At 43.1% G+C, this 19,627-nt stretch overlaps 1 protein-coding gene across 2 annotated transcripts in view; it reads left to right on the top strand.

Moving 5' to 3' along the window:
- Positions 1–19,627, top strand: part of PLCB1 (phospholipase C beta 1) — a 408,321-nt gene that overhangs the window by 108,558 nt on the left and 280,136 nt on the right. For both annotated transcript variants that reach the window (XM_042789375.1, XM_042789376.1), the window contains exon 3: positions 3,884–3,952. In XM_042789375.1, coding sequence (XP_042645309.1) covers positions 3,884–3,952 — 69 coding nt within the window. The remainder of the gene's footprint in view (positions 1–3,883; positions 3,953–19,627) is intronic.

The raw sequence follows: 19,627 nt of genomic DNA, 5'->3' as shown, positions 1-19,627 counted from the left end.
TATTTTTACAACGTGCTCTGCATGTGCCCATAGCTTCTGTAGAACATTGCACAGTGGGCCAGAGACCGCTTTGGGGTGTGAGGATTATTTGTTGTGGTACATATAACCCCTGTCCCCTCACCCTGAAGGCCACATTCTTGTCCGATAACAGCAAACCTGGGCACGTCCTCCCTTGATGGGTGCCTCGTCTGTAAATGTGAAGTGCTGTCGTCTCCATGCTCTGCTCTGCACGTTTGCTCTGGGCAATTTCTGCTGATGGACTTTCAGCACGTCTCTGCCCTGCCTTGGCTTCCCTTTGTTTGATGAGCCTGGAATATGCTAGCTCTTGGCCCCCGTTTTCTTTTCAATTTCTTGCATTTTGTGCAGTGTTGTCTGGTCTCCTTCTCCCCATAATTATGTCACAACTCTTCTGTTCCTGCTTTAGTTCTTGCTCTGAGTGTGATAAACCAGAATATAGCTCTGCTGTATTTCATTACTTTCACTTCTGCCAGTATCTAAATGTCTGCATGTGTTAACTCAAAGGTAAGCCCTCCAGTGTGCTATTTTCCCATTTTATTTAAAGTTGCACCTGCTGCCATACCTGCACACATACCTATTTCATAGTGTTTCTTTGGCTCGTTTCTCGCTGATTTTATATATATATAATTTCCGCCCCGCCCCCCCCCCCCCCCCCTGTGCTGAGCAGCAAGTTTGCCTTCCACTGCTGGTATATCCAAGGTGGTACCGTGATGTAATTGGCACTGTCATGTTTCACAGGAACAACTTGAGAGAGTAACAGAGTCATTCCCTTCTCCCACCACTTCTTTAAAAGAAGAGGCAGAGGGAACAAGTTCTGGTTTAATGGACAAATAAGTTGTAACATCTGCACCAGCACTAGGAGTATCATGCTGCATTTTGAGATGCAAATGTGACATGGACTAGATTTCAGAATTAGTAAAATACATGGAGACATATTTGCACTACACCAACAGCACTGGGACTCGAGTCATAAATTCCACTGAGGGAAGAATGCTATGAATGTGGGAATATTATCGTAAAACTCAGGGACAGAATTGTGGCTGGTAAAAATCAGCATTGCTTTTTCACCATTGCAATCATTTCCCTTTGATGTGGAGCTGGCCCCATCCAGGCCTGGAGAACAGTCACACTGGAAGATGGAAAGCTAGTGCTTGCTGATCTGTGCAAGTTTTATATATTCCTTACACAGTCGTCTCATTAAATAGTGAGAGATTACCCAGACTTTGGTGAATTAAGGGCTTTTTTGACACTCAGAGAATTGAGCTTTGTCCTAACTTCTGGCATCAGTTGTGCTCGCGTTGGGCAGGGTAAGGATCAATGTAGTTTAGAGCTGGAAGCAAGATCAGCTTCAAACTGGAACTGAGTGTTGGGTTCACAGACGCCCAGGTGCTCCGGAGCTGGAACAGGGACAGCTGTAGCCAAGCTGTGATATATGTCCTTATCATTATAGTTATGATCAGGCACCCATGTGAGAGGCGGCAGCGCTGTCGGAAGAGTGCTTGTGTCCCTATGCCTTGTGTATTGGTGTAGCTTGGGTTATTTACTAAGGAGGTTTGCAAAATACCACCTTTTACACCCCTGCAAAGAATATTAGAAAGAATACTTCTTTCTAATACCTGTACGTTTTAATACCTTCCTCTTTCAGGCAAGTAAGAGCAGAAACTAGCGATCTCAAAAGTGCAAGTTTCCTCTAAAGGGGCTAGATGAAGAGGGAAAACTTGCTCATGTAAGTTCAGCAGGTACTGTAACAGAAGAGAAATGGGATTGATAACGAGGGACAGAGGGGAATGTTACGAATGTATGGTCACATGAAAATTCGATGGTAGAGCCTATGTCTTAGTAGACAGGAAAGGTTTACAAGAGCTGTGCAGTAGTGGGTCCCTTAAAATGGAAAAGAAATAAGGATACAAAGTAACCCATGGCAAAATAACATGTCCATGAGAAAAGAATTTTTTTTATTTTCCACTTGGAATTAAAAAAAACAAAACAAAACAAAAAAAAAAAAAAAAAAAAACAAAACAACGTATTGGCTTTGTCCAGCACAGAGATTTCAAATTCTTCACACAGAATTTGCAATTACTACTGGAAGGCTGAAATGCATTGAACTGGTATAGCTCTAATTGCAGTGTGGTCACGCTCCTGCTGAAGTACATTTAGACTATATTTAGTATGCAATTGAGCCACACTAACATGGGCCATTAGTCCAAATGCTAGTGTAAATGAGGCAGACAGTATTAAGATGTGCTTTAAGATTGTCAAGTAATGCTAAATCAGGTCAGATGTGCTTGCTGTGTCTCGCAGGACAGTTGGTGTTGCTCCTGGCAAAGCAGGCGTAATGCAGTGTGGATGTGTGTGCTTGCACGGGTGCCGGCAGCTGGGAATCGCACTGCTCTGGTCTCCAGGGTGAGACTGGGGAAAATCGGTAACCTGGGCTGCAGCCAGAGCAGGGGGGGCAGCAGGGCCAGGGAGGGCATTCCCCCCCTCTGCTCTGCTCTGGGGAGACCCCCCTGCAGTGCTGGGGCCAGCTCGGGGGCCCCCACCAGCAGAAGGACCCGGAGCTGCTCGAGCGGGGCCAGAGGAGGCCACGAAGATGCTGGGGGGGCTGGAGCAGCTCCCCTGGGGGGCCGGGCTGAGAGAGTTGGGGGGGTTCAGCCTGGAGAAGAGAAGGCTCCGGGGAGCCCTTCGAGCGGCCTCCCAGGGCTTAAAGGGGGGACAGGAGAGGTGGGGAAGGGCTCTCTATCAACGAGTATAGTGATAAGATGAGGGTAACTCTTTTAAACTGAAAGAGGGTAGATTCAGATTAGATACAAGGATGAAATTCTTCCCTGTGCGGGGGGTGAGGCGCTGGCCCAGGGTGCCCAGAGCAGCTGTGGGTGCCCCCTCCCTGGAAGGGTTCAAGGCCAGGTTGGACGGGGCTGGGAGCCCCCTGGGCTGGGGGAAGGGGGCCCTGCCCGGGGCAGGGGACCGGATGATCTTTAAGGTCCCAAACCATTCTGTGATTCTGTGATTCTATTCTATGCAAATTATGTTGGCTGAAGGCTATAATTTGCTGCGTGTTTGGAGAGATGAATGCTCCGTGCTGATCCTGGAGGGGTGGGAGCATCCTGCTGGGCTGGCGCTGGCAGGCACACCATCCTTCCCGTGCTGCCAGGCACTGGCAGGGATAACCACAAGGTTATCAGTGACAGGAGACTCTTCATGTTACACATGTGTAGGGGAGGACAAGAATTTGCCCGGCAGAAGCTGTCATCACGTGCCAGTTTTGTTCCAAGTACAGCACATGTTGTATAACCCACAACTTGAGAGTAACGTATGAACTGTGATATGCTTATCAAAAGTATGTGGTTTTTATTGAGCAATAGTCACTAAAACTGTTACCATTGTAGATATAACACTTCTTGGGGTTTATGTGCACTTTTCAAAGAGTTCTGGCAATAATAAAGTAGGTTTTCTGTTGCAGAGGCAGGGTGTTCTGCTTGTAACATCGCCTTTTTCACACTGTGACTAGAATCAAAATGCTAAAATTGTATTAAAAAGGAGAAAAAAAAAACAAAACAAAACAAAAAACAAAACCACAGCAGCTGCTATTTAGTGATCCAGGAAATAAGCTTGACTTACATGGCTTCTATATGTCAAAAGAGACCTGTGCATTTTTAAGGAGACCGAGTTACGTGTCTAAGGTCTTCATATTGCTGTTAGAATACCTTAAGTGCAGCCGAGCACTCCTTGAAACTGTTCTCAGAGTCGACTGGCATCATTGCAAACAGGCAAACCCCTGACAGATGTGGGAAGTGGGGCACTGTTAACACAACAAGGCTTTTTTGACTAATGTAATAATTATCTGTGTTGCAATTTTTCCTTCCAGGAGACTGAGCTGCTAGATATCAGCCTTGTCAAAGATGCCAGATGCGGAAAACATGCCAGAGCTCCCAAGGTAGGAATTTTTGCTGTGTGCGTACATGTTACATTGATGACCTAGATAGAATAGAATGGGAATTATATGCAAGAATTTTCAAAAAATAATCATTTTTAAAGTTCCCTTAGCTAGTAAGAAGTATTTTGTCTTTTCTCCATTTACCGCTGTTTCTGATAGGAAGCATTATGATTGTTGAGTCGTTGAGATTTGATTCTGTATGTAAAATGCTGCTGGAAGCTCTGCTGGCAGCGAGGGAACAAAAATCCTGGTTTGTCAAGGTAAACTTACACAAGTTCTTGGCTTCCCTGATGGCAAGGAGCTGACAGTTGTTTAGGTCCGTGTTGCATTTTGTGCTGCCTGTTTTCCTCTTTCAGTGCCTCTTGAGGCCAGAAAGGATTTTTTTTTCCAACTGTCATCAGAGAGGTCAGGATAGCAGCTCCCTTAGGTCCACTCTGATGTGTTGCATACTCCTTTGCTGTCTCTAAAGACAGTAGGTTGTAGATATATGTTGCCTCTGGTGTTTTTGTTTGGACAGATACTACATAGCAGAGAAAAAAACAAAAGCACTCAACTCTGGAAGCGAGATAGTGCCTCGGGGAATCACAGAAGTGATAGGAAAAAAGGAAATCTCCTTCGGGGCCTTGAAAGGTTGGCCTTGCTGCAGCTTAGCCATGGTTAACCGGTGGGGCTGAAGCAGCCCAAGGGGAAACTGCTGGTCTGGATGGCTGTGGCTGCCCCGGGGCCTCCCGCTGGGCTCCCTCTTCTTCCTTGCACCCAGCCCTGGGTCAGGGCACGGCCCCCCCGGGCTCCTCAGCCCTTTCAGGGTAGGCGTTGGGAATGGAAGAGGTTGTTTCTCCGTGCCAGAATGCGATTGTAGTTATCTCTGAACAGACTATTCAAATTTGGTTTTCAAAGCTTTCCATGTAGTGCTGGCAGCGTTTTAAAGGCTGAGTTATAATTGAAATGCAGCAGAAGTACTTTATGACATCCACATTAATACCAAATGAGTTCACCATGATTAATGGTTCTATGATGAATAGCAATAAAGTATTAACAATGGCTAGAACATTATTTTAAAATGCTACCCGCTTTACAGAGGACATTCGTGTTCTTCTAACAAAATGTTTTTAGCTAAAATTTATGCATAGCTATTGCCTCGGTGACTTTTATTTATTAGGTTACATAAAGGCTGGTTTTGTTCCAACGCGTTACGGATTTGACAGCAGTGACATTAAATGAAGGGTATGAGAAAATCCTGACTTTTAGGGTGGTGAAATGCACCACCTGTGTGAGTGAGTTTGCTTTTTGTCATTGATTTGTGTGTGGGCAGAATGAAAACAGCACCTGGGCTGGCTGTTGATGGGATCTTGCAAACGATGTGAAACAAAACGCTCATTTTGGGGCCAGTCATGTTGACTTTGCTTTGATCCACGTTGTGGGGCTGAGCAAAGGAGCGTTGGCTGCAGGTGAGCGAGCATTAGAGAAGCCCCGTTTGTGTCACATCCACGGAAGATCTAAAAGCCATCTTGCAGCAGGAAGGCTTGGCTCTAAGTTAAGCAGTAACAGCTTGTGATTGCATGGAGGTTTCTAGTAAAAACCCTGCTATGTTGGCTTAAGAGAGCAGCACCACGTATGCCTGATACTTGCCAAAGTTCCCAGCTTTTCCGAGGCTATTTTCCACAGTTCTACTGCCAGGTGGGAGCAACCCTTGCTCTCTGGTGAGCATAAATAATGAGCTATGGTTAAGGGTAGTTCCCGTGCAGGAAAACGAGCTAGTAGTGTGCAAAGAAGTCATTCACGATCTGCTTGTGGCACAGTAAAAGCGTGATGCATGTGATGATCATGTTGTGATGATGAGTCTGAGCTGTAGCCAGCAGAATGGCTCTGGTGTGGTTTACTGGTACCCGCAGAGCCTCTCTGCCCCAGGTGGAATACAGCCTACGCTATAAGCTGCTGCCACAGGATGGAGTTTAGGTGCCTCAGCAACAAATACTTCGTACTGCTGTGGTACCACTTAATAACACAGCTTTATTAGCTATCCCAGCAGTTAATCTCTTATTATCTGGTGGGATCATCATTGACTTGGGAACTTGCCTCCTGTTGTAGCCTGGCCAGGCAGAAAGGACAACATGCTGCTGTGCGTTGACACATCTTCCACTGTAACAAGAGATTTAGGTGATTTTTCTCTTTGTTCCCCCGCCACGCCTCCCTCTGCCCATAGTCTTGGACAGTTTTTATACTGCATTAGGAGACTTCTAACAGTTTATGCATATTTTAAAATCTGTTTTCAGAATTCTAAGTGTGGATTTCATCTGTGGGTTGTCATTAAAAACTTAAGAAGTTAATGGGAATCTTTAAACCTCATTTAGTGTATTTCTGATCTACTGCTATCTTTTGATAGAAATAAATGTAATCTTTAATAAGTCTTGACTTTTCTATTAAATAAAAAAATGTAATTAATTTTTATTTTTATAATAAACTAAACTTATGTATCATTAATGACACCCATAGTAAGTTACTGGAACCTATTAGGTGTGCTGCTACAGAAGACCATCAGCAAGTAATGATGAGAGGACTGTAAGTAGTCACAGCTACCAAAAACCTCTTCCCCATCACCATCTGGAATACACACTTTTTCCCCATATGCTGACATATCCACCAGTGGGGACGTTTCTTTGGTAGCTTAATTAATCTGCCAAGCTCTTGGTCTTTTTGATGGCTAGAAACAGAGTCTGTTCTCATGCTGCACTTGGTGTACCTTCTGCACAACCATCAGTATTCTTAATTTCTGAAAAAGAGAAACACAAAGGGGTTTTCAGTTAGTTTCTCTTTCAGCCTTGTTGGTTGACATTCAGCTTTCACAATATTTTTCCGTAAGTCCAGACATACGTATTTTGTGATTTTTCTTGCATGTTTGTTGTTGCATCTTCTAGTCATTATGATAAGAACAAGCAAAAAAAAAAAAAAAAAAAAAAAAAAAAAAAGGGCTTTTTCATTCTGGATTCTGGAGAAGTTTTCATCGATGAAGCATAAACAGCCAAATGCTTTGTTTGCATTTAGAAGGCATTGTACTCTTTTTGTTTTATCCTATTTCACAGTGTTGATAAATTTGCTGAAAATGTGCTAACATTTTGCTCCAGGAATTAAGTCCAAGCTATGGATTGTCTTGTATAATCTTTTGGCTAAGTGGGCATAGTCTGTGCTCTAGAGAAAGGTAGTATTAGGCATGCTCCTGTTTTGTATTACTCATTAAGCCACAGCATGTGTAAAAAAGAGCAACAATAGACTCCAAAAATGGGATACATATGCTGCCGTCCGCCGTTCATAAGCTCAGAACTTTTTCTCTCTGGGTTTCTCATGCAGGAGGTCTGGTTCCTTTCTCCATTTCCTATTACGTTTAGCCTCAAAAGTTTCCTTGAAGGCCCAGAAGTGCAGCTCTCATCCTGCAGTCGTCACGTTAAGGTAGCGTGAGGAATGAGCTGGGATCTCCTTGAAGGTAGTGTGTTAGCACTGGGTTGCAGCTATGCAGGTGGCCAGCTCTGCTTGGCACTTTTGAGTGCAAAACCACTTCTCCTTCTCCAAGCTGCTGGTTTGTGATTATTGTTTAGAGTGTCTTGAAACCTCTCTCCTGTTCTTCCCGTTCCCCAGAGACTTAAGAGCAAGAGCACTAACACTGTTCCTGGCCATGACAGCAATGTATGGGGGTAGCTCAGAAAGGCATCTGCAAAAGAAAGACCTTCCTGAGCAGACCTTGGGAATAGTTACCCAGAAGACCTCGATGAGACTATGTAGAGTAGCCCAAGTGGAGACCATGGTCCTAGAGCCAAGCTCCTGGTCTTATCAGCTGATGGTAATTATTATCTGAGCTCTCTTCGGGGTATTGTAATAAATTTGTGGCTGCACCTGGGCAGTGCTGTTACCAGCACTGAGAAGTGCTGGATGGTATGAAGCCTAGACCTCACCTGGGCTCCTCTGGGTCTAAGAGTGGCTTTGTGTTTATTATTCTACGAAACTCAAAACTTTTTTTTCATCTGTGGGCGTGTCCACCATTTCTTCCAAATGGTGCTCAAGGCTGGGAAGATGAGACAGATTCAGGAGACTTGCAGAAGTCTCTGTCCTGCTTTGCGTGCCTAAAGGGAATTTGCAGATTTAGGGGGTTAGGTAGACCCTGGGGGTCCAGGGCAGAGTCAGAATGGTTTTACAGCAAAGGAAGCAGGGCACCAAGATTAAAGGTCAGATCAGTCAGAGTGTTCAGGCATCTGAAAATAATCCTGTATGTCTTTCACAGGAACGTAGTTTCGGATACTGTACAGGGGAGATTTTTAGTGGGTACCAAAACACTTGATGATTGGGGGATGGGAATGTTGCCCTCCGACCCCAAATCAGTAAGTAGTATGCTCAGATGACCTCTGTGTTACTGAGAAGCTTCAGCATCCCCTTCTTTTTCCACATTGTCAGGGATGAGTCCTCCTGTCTTCAGCTGTTATTTTCAGAAACGATAACAGTTTCCCATCTCAATGCAGTATGCATGCAAATGCTTTATTCTTTAGAATAAGGGCAGGTCTCAGGCAGCACAGACCACTGCAGCAGATCTCTAAATGAGAATAAGAATGAAAGTAATGTTCTGAAGAGAACAATAAAAAGTGTATTAATTGTGTATGTTAGGAAAAAGTGCCTGAATTCAAAATACATTGAAATTTATACAGAAGTGAGGGAATTGTAAGATGATTACCAGGACTTTGCCTTTGTAGTAAGCATTAAAATCATTTAGGAAGGGAGTGAGAGAAATTTTGAGGAGACTAATATGCAGTTCATTTTTTTTCTTCCTCTGGAAGACGTGACTGCCCATAAATTCAGCACAGCTTTTTTGAAGCGTGGCATGCCTTTTCTCACTGCTTTCAGGGACTCAGAGCTGCTGCCAGTGTCAGCAAGGGTGCAGCGTCAGGATGCTCAGGGCTCACGTTGTTTGTAGTTTGAAACGCTGAAGGAACGTAAAAATCATTTGTTGCGATGAAGCAATTATTTATTTCCTTTTATTCACACATTACCTGGTAGCACACTCTGGAGCTTTGTTTTGACGTGCAGACTAACAAAGAGACACCCTCTCCCTTGTAAAGTTTAGCGAAGAAGTCTGCACAATAAAATAATACAGTGAGCAGTGAAGAGAAACATATACTTTTGTACAATGAGGCATAGAAATAGCTCTGAATATTCACATACCTTCTGTGAAGCATGGAACTGCCACTCAAAAGAGTGTCTGTGTTATTAAAAGGGAGACACAGCTAAAAGTGTCACGCAGCAGTAAATACTGGTGAAAGGTTAGGTGGTAAAAATTGGGCAGCTGCAAGCCGGCTCGCAGGACTAGGAAAGTCACACTTTTTACCATCTTGTATTTACTTTAGCCAATAACAGTTTCTATGGAAACTAAAATCTTAATGCAACTGTGGAAGTGTTTTTAGTAGCAAGAAGAAATATCGGGAGGAGTTGGCAGGAATAAGGAAATAACCCCATGGCAAATGTTCTTATTGAAAACTTCGGATGCACTTGATCAGTCTGTTTTCCCTCAAAGATACCATAAATCATTCAGCAGGAAATGAATTTCTTTAAATGACATATGCTATGGAACCTGTAGGAGAGATGAAATTGTGAATGATGGTATCACTTTAATGCCAAAATGTTTATAGAGCGTAGGCCCCAATTTTAAACACACTTTCAGCTCCACTGCTCCAAATTTTCTTACTTTTGCTCTGTAGAGCTTTCTCGTTAAATAATTAAGCATTTTTTTTAATGTCAGAAATTTGCCAGGACCTCAGCTACTACTGCTATCATCACCAGCCTCTCTCTATTTAGTGCGTTTACTTGAAATGCTCAAGTAGAGTGAGATGATTTAAGCAGTATCTTGCTGTAGTTTAAAAACTACACACTTCTTCCTCACTGCAGAGGGTTTAGTGGTTTCTAACACATCTGTAGAGAAAAATCAACATCTCATGAACTAGACAGGCTTGAAAGCTAAAAAGAAAATTAAAAGGGAAGTCTAAATAATTATTTAACTGAAAATTTGGTGACTTTCAGGGAAATGAGGATGTGCAAGTCTATTTGAACTGTCAGAGCTATAAAGACTGCTGTCTTCTGCTTCTGTACTCCATTGCGCTGACTTAGAATCAGTAGGATTTTACTGACATTTGGGTAAAATTTATGCAGAGAAGCAGAAAGTAAGACTGCTGTCTGTTGTGTTGTTAATAATCTCTTATTTCTTGCTTCATTTTTTAACTTACTGCCTGAATTTACAAATGCGGGTGAAGAACTTTTCATGAACCCACTCAAAGCACACATACAGAAATAAATAAATCACAGATAAAGCCTGACTGATTTGCCTCTGAATAAGGCTCTAACTTCTAATTTATGAGTCCACTGACAAAAGCCTGTCAGAATAAACCTAATTCAATCCCTTGATTTCCTTACGGTATCTGAGCTTACATATTTGCTGGCAGCCTGTGATTTTTGTGGTCAGGTTGTTTGTTTTTCATTTGTCAACAGAACAAAAGAGTCCTCTGTCACTTCTGAAGTATTTGAAAGCTGAACAGTTCTTAATTTCTTTATGATAAAGTCTGTGCTGGGACAATTATGTTGTGTTTAATAACCACCCTGATTAGACTGCATGTGGGAAATGGCAGATAGATATCTCTATTTTTTTAATATATTCCCTGCCCCCGCCCCGCCTTTTTAGTTCGCTTGATAAATTCCCTGGAAAAGTCAGCTGCCTATATGGATCACACAGGAGGGTAACAAGCTTGCCCTTTGCAGCATTGACTTCTGTCGCTCTGCCTGTCTCAAATGCTGCTATTGCTGTTATTTTTATCTGCTGATAAATGCACGTTGCTTTCCCTTCAACAACCTTGGTGCTAAATTAGAAACTCTAATGTAAATTATACCTAAGCAATGTTCTATTTCTGCCAAAAAGAAATAAAAATGGAGTATGCATGCAGCTCACCTTCTTCCCACTCACCTTAGGGATAACAGTGACATCCTCAAACATCCCCCCCGGTTTGTTTGTTCTTCTACATGACTGCTTTTTTTTTTTTTTTTTTTTTTTTTCATAATAATGATTAAATTACATGAACATTTTCTCTAGATTGAGTTTTACTTTATTAAGGAGGGTTAAGATTTCATTTCTGCGGATGATATTTGACCAGTGTTCGTGCAGTTGCAGCTGTAAAAGACAGGGAACCGTGCGTATTTGCAATGCTGCACAGAGGGTGGGAGCCGCGGAGGGAGTTTTGCCTTGGATGCTCCTGGGAGGGGATGAGCCTGGCTCTGCTGTTCCCCCCCTGCTTCCCTGCAGCTCGGCATCGCCTCCCTTCACCAGGCTGAACAGGCTCCTGAGGGCACCTTTTGCCCTTCCAAATTTTCCCCACCAGCCCAGACTTTTTTCAGAAAAGGTCTCCCCACTGCCCACACTGAAGTCTTGCTGCTTACTCAGGAATGAAGGCAAGTCTCTGTATGGCTAGGGTGCTTCTGAGGGAGTTTGTTGGGGTTTTTTGTTTAGTTGGTTGGTTGTTGCTTTTGTTGATTTTTTTTTTTTTTTTTTTTTTTTTTTTTTAATCTGTTGAAAATTAACTTCTTTGGGGAAGAGTCTCATCTCCAAAGCTGTCGGTGCTGCTACCCGGGGTGCATGGAGAACAGGTCTTCACTTCTCCATCACCTGGCGAAATGTCACCGTCGGCAACGTTATTCACGCCATTCTGGAAGCAAAGCAAAACTTCCTGAAAGCTCAAACGAAGCCTGGGGCATCAAGTAGCAGCACGGTAGCCGTTTTCTTTCTGCTTCATCAGGTCACAAGTCATGTCTGAGACGCGGTGGCTGGCTTAGCCGAGCGGATGAGCACAGGCGTTTTGCACCTGGGCTCCCAGGCCTGCTGCGAGGCGCCGCTCACTTGGCTGCACACGCCTGAGGCTGAGGCCACCTCCAAGAGCGTCAGCATCCCCGTGCACCACCACCAGAACGGCCCAAACTGGTGCACATCATTTGATTTACAACCCTCTAATCCTTAGGGAACGGGGAGCTTTTCAGAAGCTTGTCACACACTGTATAACTTAGCTCTGTCTGGGGAGTTCATCAGGGTCACTATTTACCAACATTCAGGGTATGGTAGAAAGCACAGGGTTTTGTCCAAGGCTTTCACAATGAATCATTGCCAAAAAGATTTAATTTTTTTTTTTTTTTTTTTTTTTTTTTCTGCTCACTGACGGTTTCAGTTAGCCTTCTGTGCTGCTCGGTTTTGTTTTTCTTTGTTGTATTTATAAAGCATACATCTTCTTTTTGTTTGTATACTTTCTTGTCAAACTACGCAGTACGAAGTATGTAACTAGAAATTCTGTATTTTAAGAAACACAAAGGCATTTTATAAATGCGATCTTAAAACTTGACATTTTAATATGAAAAGGTAGACACTGCTCAATTAAATATGTCATATTTGACCAGCTGAGAACACCAGAGTATCAGTAAAGCTGTGCTTTACATGCAACTGCTGGAGATGTTTTTGAATAAAGCTGTGTAAGCCTTTTTTTTTTTTTTTTTTTCTTTCCCCCCTTTTTTCCCTTTCATATGACTTTTTGTGTGATTTTGAAGAGAGATTGACAGAGACAGCTTTGTGTACTCTCAGGCACACATAATCCTCCAAAACTATTTAAAATCCATACATAAGCCACTCTGGTGAGCTTTCAGGCTGCATCGGTGGGGGATTAAAGTAGCGCACTGGAGAGCACGGACCCGTCGCTTACCTGAGCACGTGCTTCAGGCGGATGGGAGGTTCAGTGCTGCGGTAGTCTTTCCTCTGAGAAGCGTAGTTAGTTGATTGTAATCATCTCCACACTGTTTCAGCTTGAAGGCTGAGATCCCTGCGGCGGGACAGGGCTCACAGGAGGAGAGGGGGGTGCCAAGGGGCATCTCCCGGCTGGGAGACTGTTGGGACAACGTGAAGTTATTCTGGAGGCGCTTTTTGTGGTGCCGAGATCTTAATATTGCCTATCAATGTCCTACATAATCGGTTTGTTATCTTGCACCCCTTATGCGTTCATATCCACAGGTTACCTTTTGACTTGTACAAAGATGATAAAGATTTGGGAAAGTACAGTCCTTTTTTCCCCAGTGTTGGCACAGTATCTAAAAGAGCAAAGTCCTGTTTCATGAGCAGGGCTTCCAAGTGCAATACTAGTACAAAAGCTAATAAGTAAAATGTTGCTTTCCACAGAGATAGGAAATGCTGCGTTCAACCCCTGTCATGAACACTCAGTTTGGAAAGAATTTCAAAATTTTTCATCGGAAAATTTAAAACTATTAAATAACTGAGTCATACTAGTCTTTCCTCCTGAGCAGTAATCTTCATCTACAAATATTTCATAAAGTATATATTGTATCAATAGCGTGGGGCTGTGCATCCAGAGAGAGATCTGATGGCAGTGCAATACCCTCAAGCTACACACGTGGAATCAACAGGCTCAAGTGAAAATGCCAAAGCAGAAATATTTTTCTGCAGTTACTTGGAACAAATGATTTGAAATTCCCTGCTTTATTGGAATTCAGCTTGATGATTTTTCCATGGCATCCCTTACCCTGTAAATAACTGATTGGAGAAAACCGCTAGGCTTTAATTAGTTGCAAAGGTTTGATATATTTGATATCATCTGCATGTAAGTTGCTCATTCAGTATCTCCTCGTGGCACCGAGCGAAACCATTTGGGCTTAGAAAAGAGACCGCTGCGAAGCAAACGGATTAGGTGTAGATCCTGAGTAACCACGGTTGACAGAGATGCCAGTTTCTTCACAAGGGGTTGAAAGTGTCCTCTAGTCAGCTCTGCCGGGAAAAGCGTTTTTGCTGGGGACAGGACAGCAGGGTGCTGAGTAGCTGAGGAGGAGCGGAGGGCGATCGGCAGTGGGAAGGCACTGTCTGTGTCGGATGGGGCCGTCTGTGTGCTGCAGTGGATGTCAAACCCTGCCTGGAAACCCTCAGGCAAATGGCAGGAACTGAGCAATTTGCGATTGGGTTTAAATAAGTCTAAACTGCCTTTGGTCAGAGCTTGTAACTTGAGATTTGGTTTTGAGATTTAAAGGAGTCGTAAAAAAAAGTTTTCTTTAAGACTGAAGTTATTTAAGCTTGCTTAAACTCCATTAGAACAGCTTCCAGTTTCAAAGTTCGTTATCTTCCGTATTACATTAGTGCTTTCCCGGTCTCGCAGCTAAGCACACTTGGCTGCAAAACTGCACATTCGCCTGACGTTTGTTAATCCCTACTTGTATGCTGTCCAGTACAGATGTCTAAGAACAAGTGGTGGGAAGAAACTTGGCTCTTTGAGCTAAAACTTTGATTGGAAAATAATTACAGCCCCTGCCATAAATAATCCTCGTTTCATCCCAGTGGCTTTTCGCTCTGTTTGTTTGTGTCCCAAGGCAGGTCTGTGCCAGTCAGACCCCTCAGACCCATCAGTGGCATGATTCCCACAGCAGAGGTACTCGTGTGCCTTGTAGGGACACGGGTGTCCTGCAGAGAGACCTCTACAAGTATCGCAGGGAAACATTCTGTTAGGAGTGTGAAAGTGGGACCGACAAAAGTCAGCTACAGCTAGTGGGAGCAAATGGAATGAGCCAAGGGTCCGTGTGAACTGTAAAGCAGCAGGAAACTCTGGCTATTTCCAGTATAATAATATCAGTATGTTAATGTTAAATCCATGTTACAATTTTTCCAAAGCATCATGTAGCAATGAAACTCTTTTCTTTTGTTCTAGTCTGCTGTGGATATACAAGAAGGTAGAGGCAAGTGCATCCAAATACCTGATAGGGTTGTTTTTTTAATACAGTAGGATATTTCTGAAACCAAACCAAACACCCCTTCCTATTTAATTACAAAAAGGATTATGCTACCAAGTAAGGCATATGAATACTTCATTTTAAAATAAATCCTGGGTAGTATTTGAATGGTGATAACAAAAAACCTTATAGCTGTATTGAGCGCGAGTTGCCTGTCTCTGGCTTTTGCAGCTCTGTCGCCCCCCAGCCTAATCCTAGTTAAATAAACAAAATTACCAGCTGTTGCCACTGGGGAGTTCAAACACTGTTCTACTCCTGGGCCGTTAATGAGCCATCCGCAGGGATGTTCCTGCAAAATGGATGGCACGGTGATACTCGCTGATACACAAGCATGTGCATGCAGGAGCAAAATGGTTATCTGTATGTCTGTGCTAAAGGGACGTTTTCTGAGGGCCAAAGGTGTGCTTAATGCATTTTTCAGCCCTTGGTGATTCGCTGGCATAAAGTGCAGTGTGTTCATAGTGAAAACTGCCGTGTGTCAAGGTTGATACGCAGCTATACCTGATTTAGCAAGGTTTTTCTGGCTATCAGGTGCATTGTGGACACATCCTTTCCAAGGAGAAGCATTTCTACCACTACAAAGTTGAATGAGTAGAAGTGCCTCCTCGATATGGCTGATCGGCGCTACTGGTGCAGGTGGAGAGAATTAGGGGCTGTTTTCTGCATGTGGCTCTTCTTTTGGATGGTTATTAGCGCTGTCAGTGTCCGATGTCCTTCGTATTTTGTCTTCAGATGACAAAAATCAGGTCTTCATTCCTCTCGAGAAGGTCGATCTGCTGAGAAGTCCTGTGCATGGACCTATGTGTCATTCCTGTTGAACAGAAATCATTTTAGGCGATGTGTAAGAAAGTGAGTGAATTACACATTTCCAGAATTTAACCACTCTTGAGTATGAACTTGAGTTTATAACCCTGAAGTGCAGACTGAATTATTAACCAGCCTAAAATTTCAAGAATCTTACTGAAATACTGACAGTGTACCAGTGCTCTGGGATTGTGATGTGTCCTAGAAGGGCAGTGTGCAGAAAGCGCAAATTCAGTGCTGATCTTGCGCTAAGATTCGGCGTGGCTCTATTTTTAGTGTAATGATCTGGATTGAATCGCCAAACTAAGCAGAGAAAACCCGAGTGTGTAATTATAAATTACAGCAATCTATTAAAATGCAGGTTTACTCTTTTAAATGTGGATTCCACGTGGTTTAGGTTTGTGGGCTTCCGAGTTACACTGTTTAACTTAGGGAATTTGGCTAAAAAGCTGATTACCTTACTTTGGAGAAGAAATACCCTTGGCTGGGAGATCTTGGCTGCAGTATTTTTCAGCATCCAGTTTCTTTGCTGTTTTTTTTGAATTAGAATGATCTTGCAAACGTGTGATTTAGGAACAGCCCTAGATGGTAGCTAATATTTTTCAGCCTGTCATGCACTGCCTTTGCATCTAGGTTCATTCCCATCAAAGGAGACCAGTATCCAGATGCTAGACTTCCACTGATGGTTAATCACTATAACTCCCGTTAAAAGAACATATTTTTTTCCTTGTCGTTCCAGGAGGAATCCTAAAACAAGCGTCAGTATAACCTGCAAATAGTAACATCATAATCTGGGTTGTTTGCGTGCTGCTCTATCTGCAGTAGTCAGTACCTGTGCTGAAGAGCAGTGTGATGTTCAGACAGGAAGGTGAGCTGCTGCAGTTACGTCTCCCACAAGCCCTGAATCTGGGCAGGTTTGGCCATACGTGTGGTCTGAGCTTTTGGTCTGATTTTTTTTTCTTTTCTTGCAAGAAATCCATATCCAGTCCTGGCCCTAGGACAGCATTAAACCTTGTAGTTTATCACAACTGGTAAATAATTAGATTTTTTAAAAAATAAGACAGAAGAGTTGAGACCTTTTTACTGTGTCCAAATACAGAAAAAAGCATTGCCAGCTCATTGATTTTCATGAGAAATTTTGTGAAGGAAGGTTCTGGTAGTTCAGGGGAGCAGCACTGACTGCCGGTCTGACTTGCAGTGCATCACAAGTGCTTTTTTTCTGTTTTGAAACGCATCCAATATTGATAATACCATAACTGAAATTACACAAAGATTTTTTTGCTGTTGCTGCTCTGAGTTAACCTCCTTCCTCCAAGATTAATGAAATACAGAAAAAAAAAATAATCTATATGAGCAACTGTATTCTCTAGTTGTGAATGTTTAGTATAAATTACTTCAAAATGATGTTTGCTAATGAAGTGACAGAAGCAGAACGGTTGTGCTAGGTAGGGTCACAATATAAAGGGAAAAGGCAGTCGCATTCATCTCAGAAATAATGGTAGCAATTTGCATGTTGTTAAAATGTTTAAAGAAAACAACAAACCCTGATTCAGGTAAACTAAAGCAGACTCCTTGAATGGTTACCTGCGTGTTGAGACAAATAGAAGAAATTAGGGTGCGTTGGGATAGCCGATAGAGCCATGACAACAGACCCCAGCCCTCCGAGGGCAGTGGGAGTTTCACTTTGGCTTTTGCTGAGACCCAGCCTCCCTTCATCACGTTAAAGAACAAAGCCAACACGCACTTATTTTTCTGCAGTATATTTTTGGTAAAAAATTCTAAACCACAAAATGGTCATTTGGCAATTTGAGAAGGAAAGCTGATTTCAGCGAACCTAGTTAGTCCAGTTTTGCTGTGGTTTGCCTTGATAAAGACAAAGGGGCCTTTCTGACCTTCTGCCCGAAGCCAGCGCCATTGATCTGCCCAGGCTGCTGCTCCCTGCCCAGAAGTAAGCCCCGAGCTGCAGCCCGCCAACCTTTTCCCCTTTCTTTCTTTGTGTTTACATGCACCTCAGACAACACCTTGGTTTTCTAGGAGAGAATATCACCTTTTTTCTCCAGATATATTTATATCGAATTGTTTTTAACAGTGGAAAAAGTCTTTCTTCACAGCCAAGGACTGTCGCCACCAGGGTAAATATGCAAGTTGTCGGTGGGTGAGCAGCAAGAGGAAGAGGAGAGGAGGTTGTTTATGTCTCAGGGTGTGTGTTTTACAAGTCGGTACAGGAACAGCATTTTCGGAACTGCTGAAGAGGTTTGGTCTTGCTTTGTGTTAGATGAAAGAAGAGGAGAATTTATTCTCTTCTTGTCCTTCAGAGTGGTCTGCTGCAGTGACCCTAGGAGCCGGGGAGCTTTGAGAGCTGAGGCTGCTGATGGTGTAGAAATTCACTCCTGCTTTGGTCAGTGCCTACAGGCCATCTTTTGTTCTCATGGTCTGTGCATGGATTTTGCTTTTCAGCAGTATGAACCAAATGCCTTTGCTGTAGAGGTGGCAGTGTTAGAGTTGGGCTAGTATGCACTACAGTCGTTTAAGTGAAAATAAGTTTTTCGCTCCTCCTGGGTCCTGTGAGAACATCAAGCCCTTGCAGATGGTGACCGTTCATTTTGTTAATGGGGTGAGATTTGTCCTTGGTTGCAAGTCATCATAATCGACACGCTACGCTAATTGTTGCATTGTGTTTCCCACTGTAGTCAAAGTGGTGACACTTCTGCATGTTTCAAAGGAACTATTGCTGCTGTGAGTTGTTGTAGGCAGCACTGAATATGATCTAGCTAATTTTAAAGACACCGATACGTTTGTGGCAGTATTTCAATCAGGGGAACTAATTTTCCTTACACTATATTTTTTACATCCTGCTAGAGTCAGGAGACTTGCAAATGGTGGGAGGAGAAGTGGGATTATTTAACTGTTACTTACATAATGAAAAAGAAGGATTTGAAAGCTGTGCTCAGGTCTGCTCATATTTTGATGATGCTTGGCTTTTCCTTTTGGTTTAAATATAACGTGGTTTGTTCTCTGTAAGCGTAATCACTTGTTATTGCTAATTTAATTTTTGTATATGACATTTGTAAATTATGTCATTAAAAGAAACCCTTACCGTTTTTTTAGGTATCAGATACTAGTTTGATTGAGAGCCCTTAAATGCCTATGCATTTGAAAGGGAGGTACTGTGTTTTCTACTTTAATTGAAAACTACTTTGGGCAAATTACAAATGCCAAGGTAAAACTTACCAGGCTGTAAACAAATGTTATACAATCTCTGTTAGCTTTCTGCCATCTGGCAAAACCCAATTACCCTCAGACAGCTTTATGCTCTTTACAACAATGCTATTCTTGGCGATATGGAAAATGGAGGCTTCTAAGTAAGACTCCCACAACTGGTAGTGCTGCCAGGGAAAGAGAATGTGCGGTGGAGGTGGTGGTGCTCGTGTCATGGGCTCTGTCACCCTGATGGAGGAGCCACAAGTTGTTCTCCGGCGGCCTCTGCCTCTCTGCGTGGACCGAAAAGAGACCTTGTGCTTGTAGGTGATGGGGTTGTGAGCTCCCCTCTCCCCTGCCCCCCGACCGGGTGCCTGCTGCTGGCACTGTGGATGCCTCCATGCTGGCTTTAGGAAATTTCATATTTGTAAACTGTTTGCATATTTGGAATGATTATTCAGATTATCCGTTCAGTTATCTTTGTTCCAGCACTCAGCAAACCGAAGAGTTTGTGCAACTCCACAGAGTCAGGGAGCACTGACCTGAGCACCTCTCTAGCACTCCTATACCGGTTTGCTCACCCTTGCTTAAGATTCCTCTTACATGCAGCATCCACCGTGAACTTGTGTCATTATGAGAGCCGACAAGCATAGATACAGAATTGTCTGAGCTGGGTTTAGATGGCTGAACCACACACATCCCATTTAAAGGAAATTTATTGCTATCTGCTCTGATTATGGAGCCCGATTCATCAAAGCACTTAGCGTATCCTTCAGAAATCTTGTTGGAAGAAAACCTGTAATGACCAACTGTTCGTTTTGCATGTCC

This window comes from Tyto alba, unplaced genomic scaffold (assembly GCF_018691265.1).
Source record: "Tyto alba isolate M040663 unplaced genomic scaffold, T.alba_DEE_v4.0 Super-Scaffold_16, whole genome shotgun sequence".
In the NCBI taxonomy this organism is placed as follows: Eukaryota; Metazoa; Chordata; class Aves; order Strigiformes; family Tytonidae; genus Tyto; species Tyto alba.
Note: the sequence above shows the minus strand (reverse complement) of the source record. Positions and strands in the feature narration are given on the sequence as shown.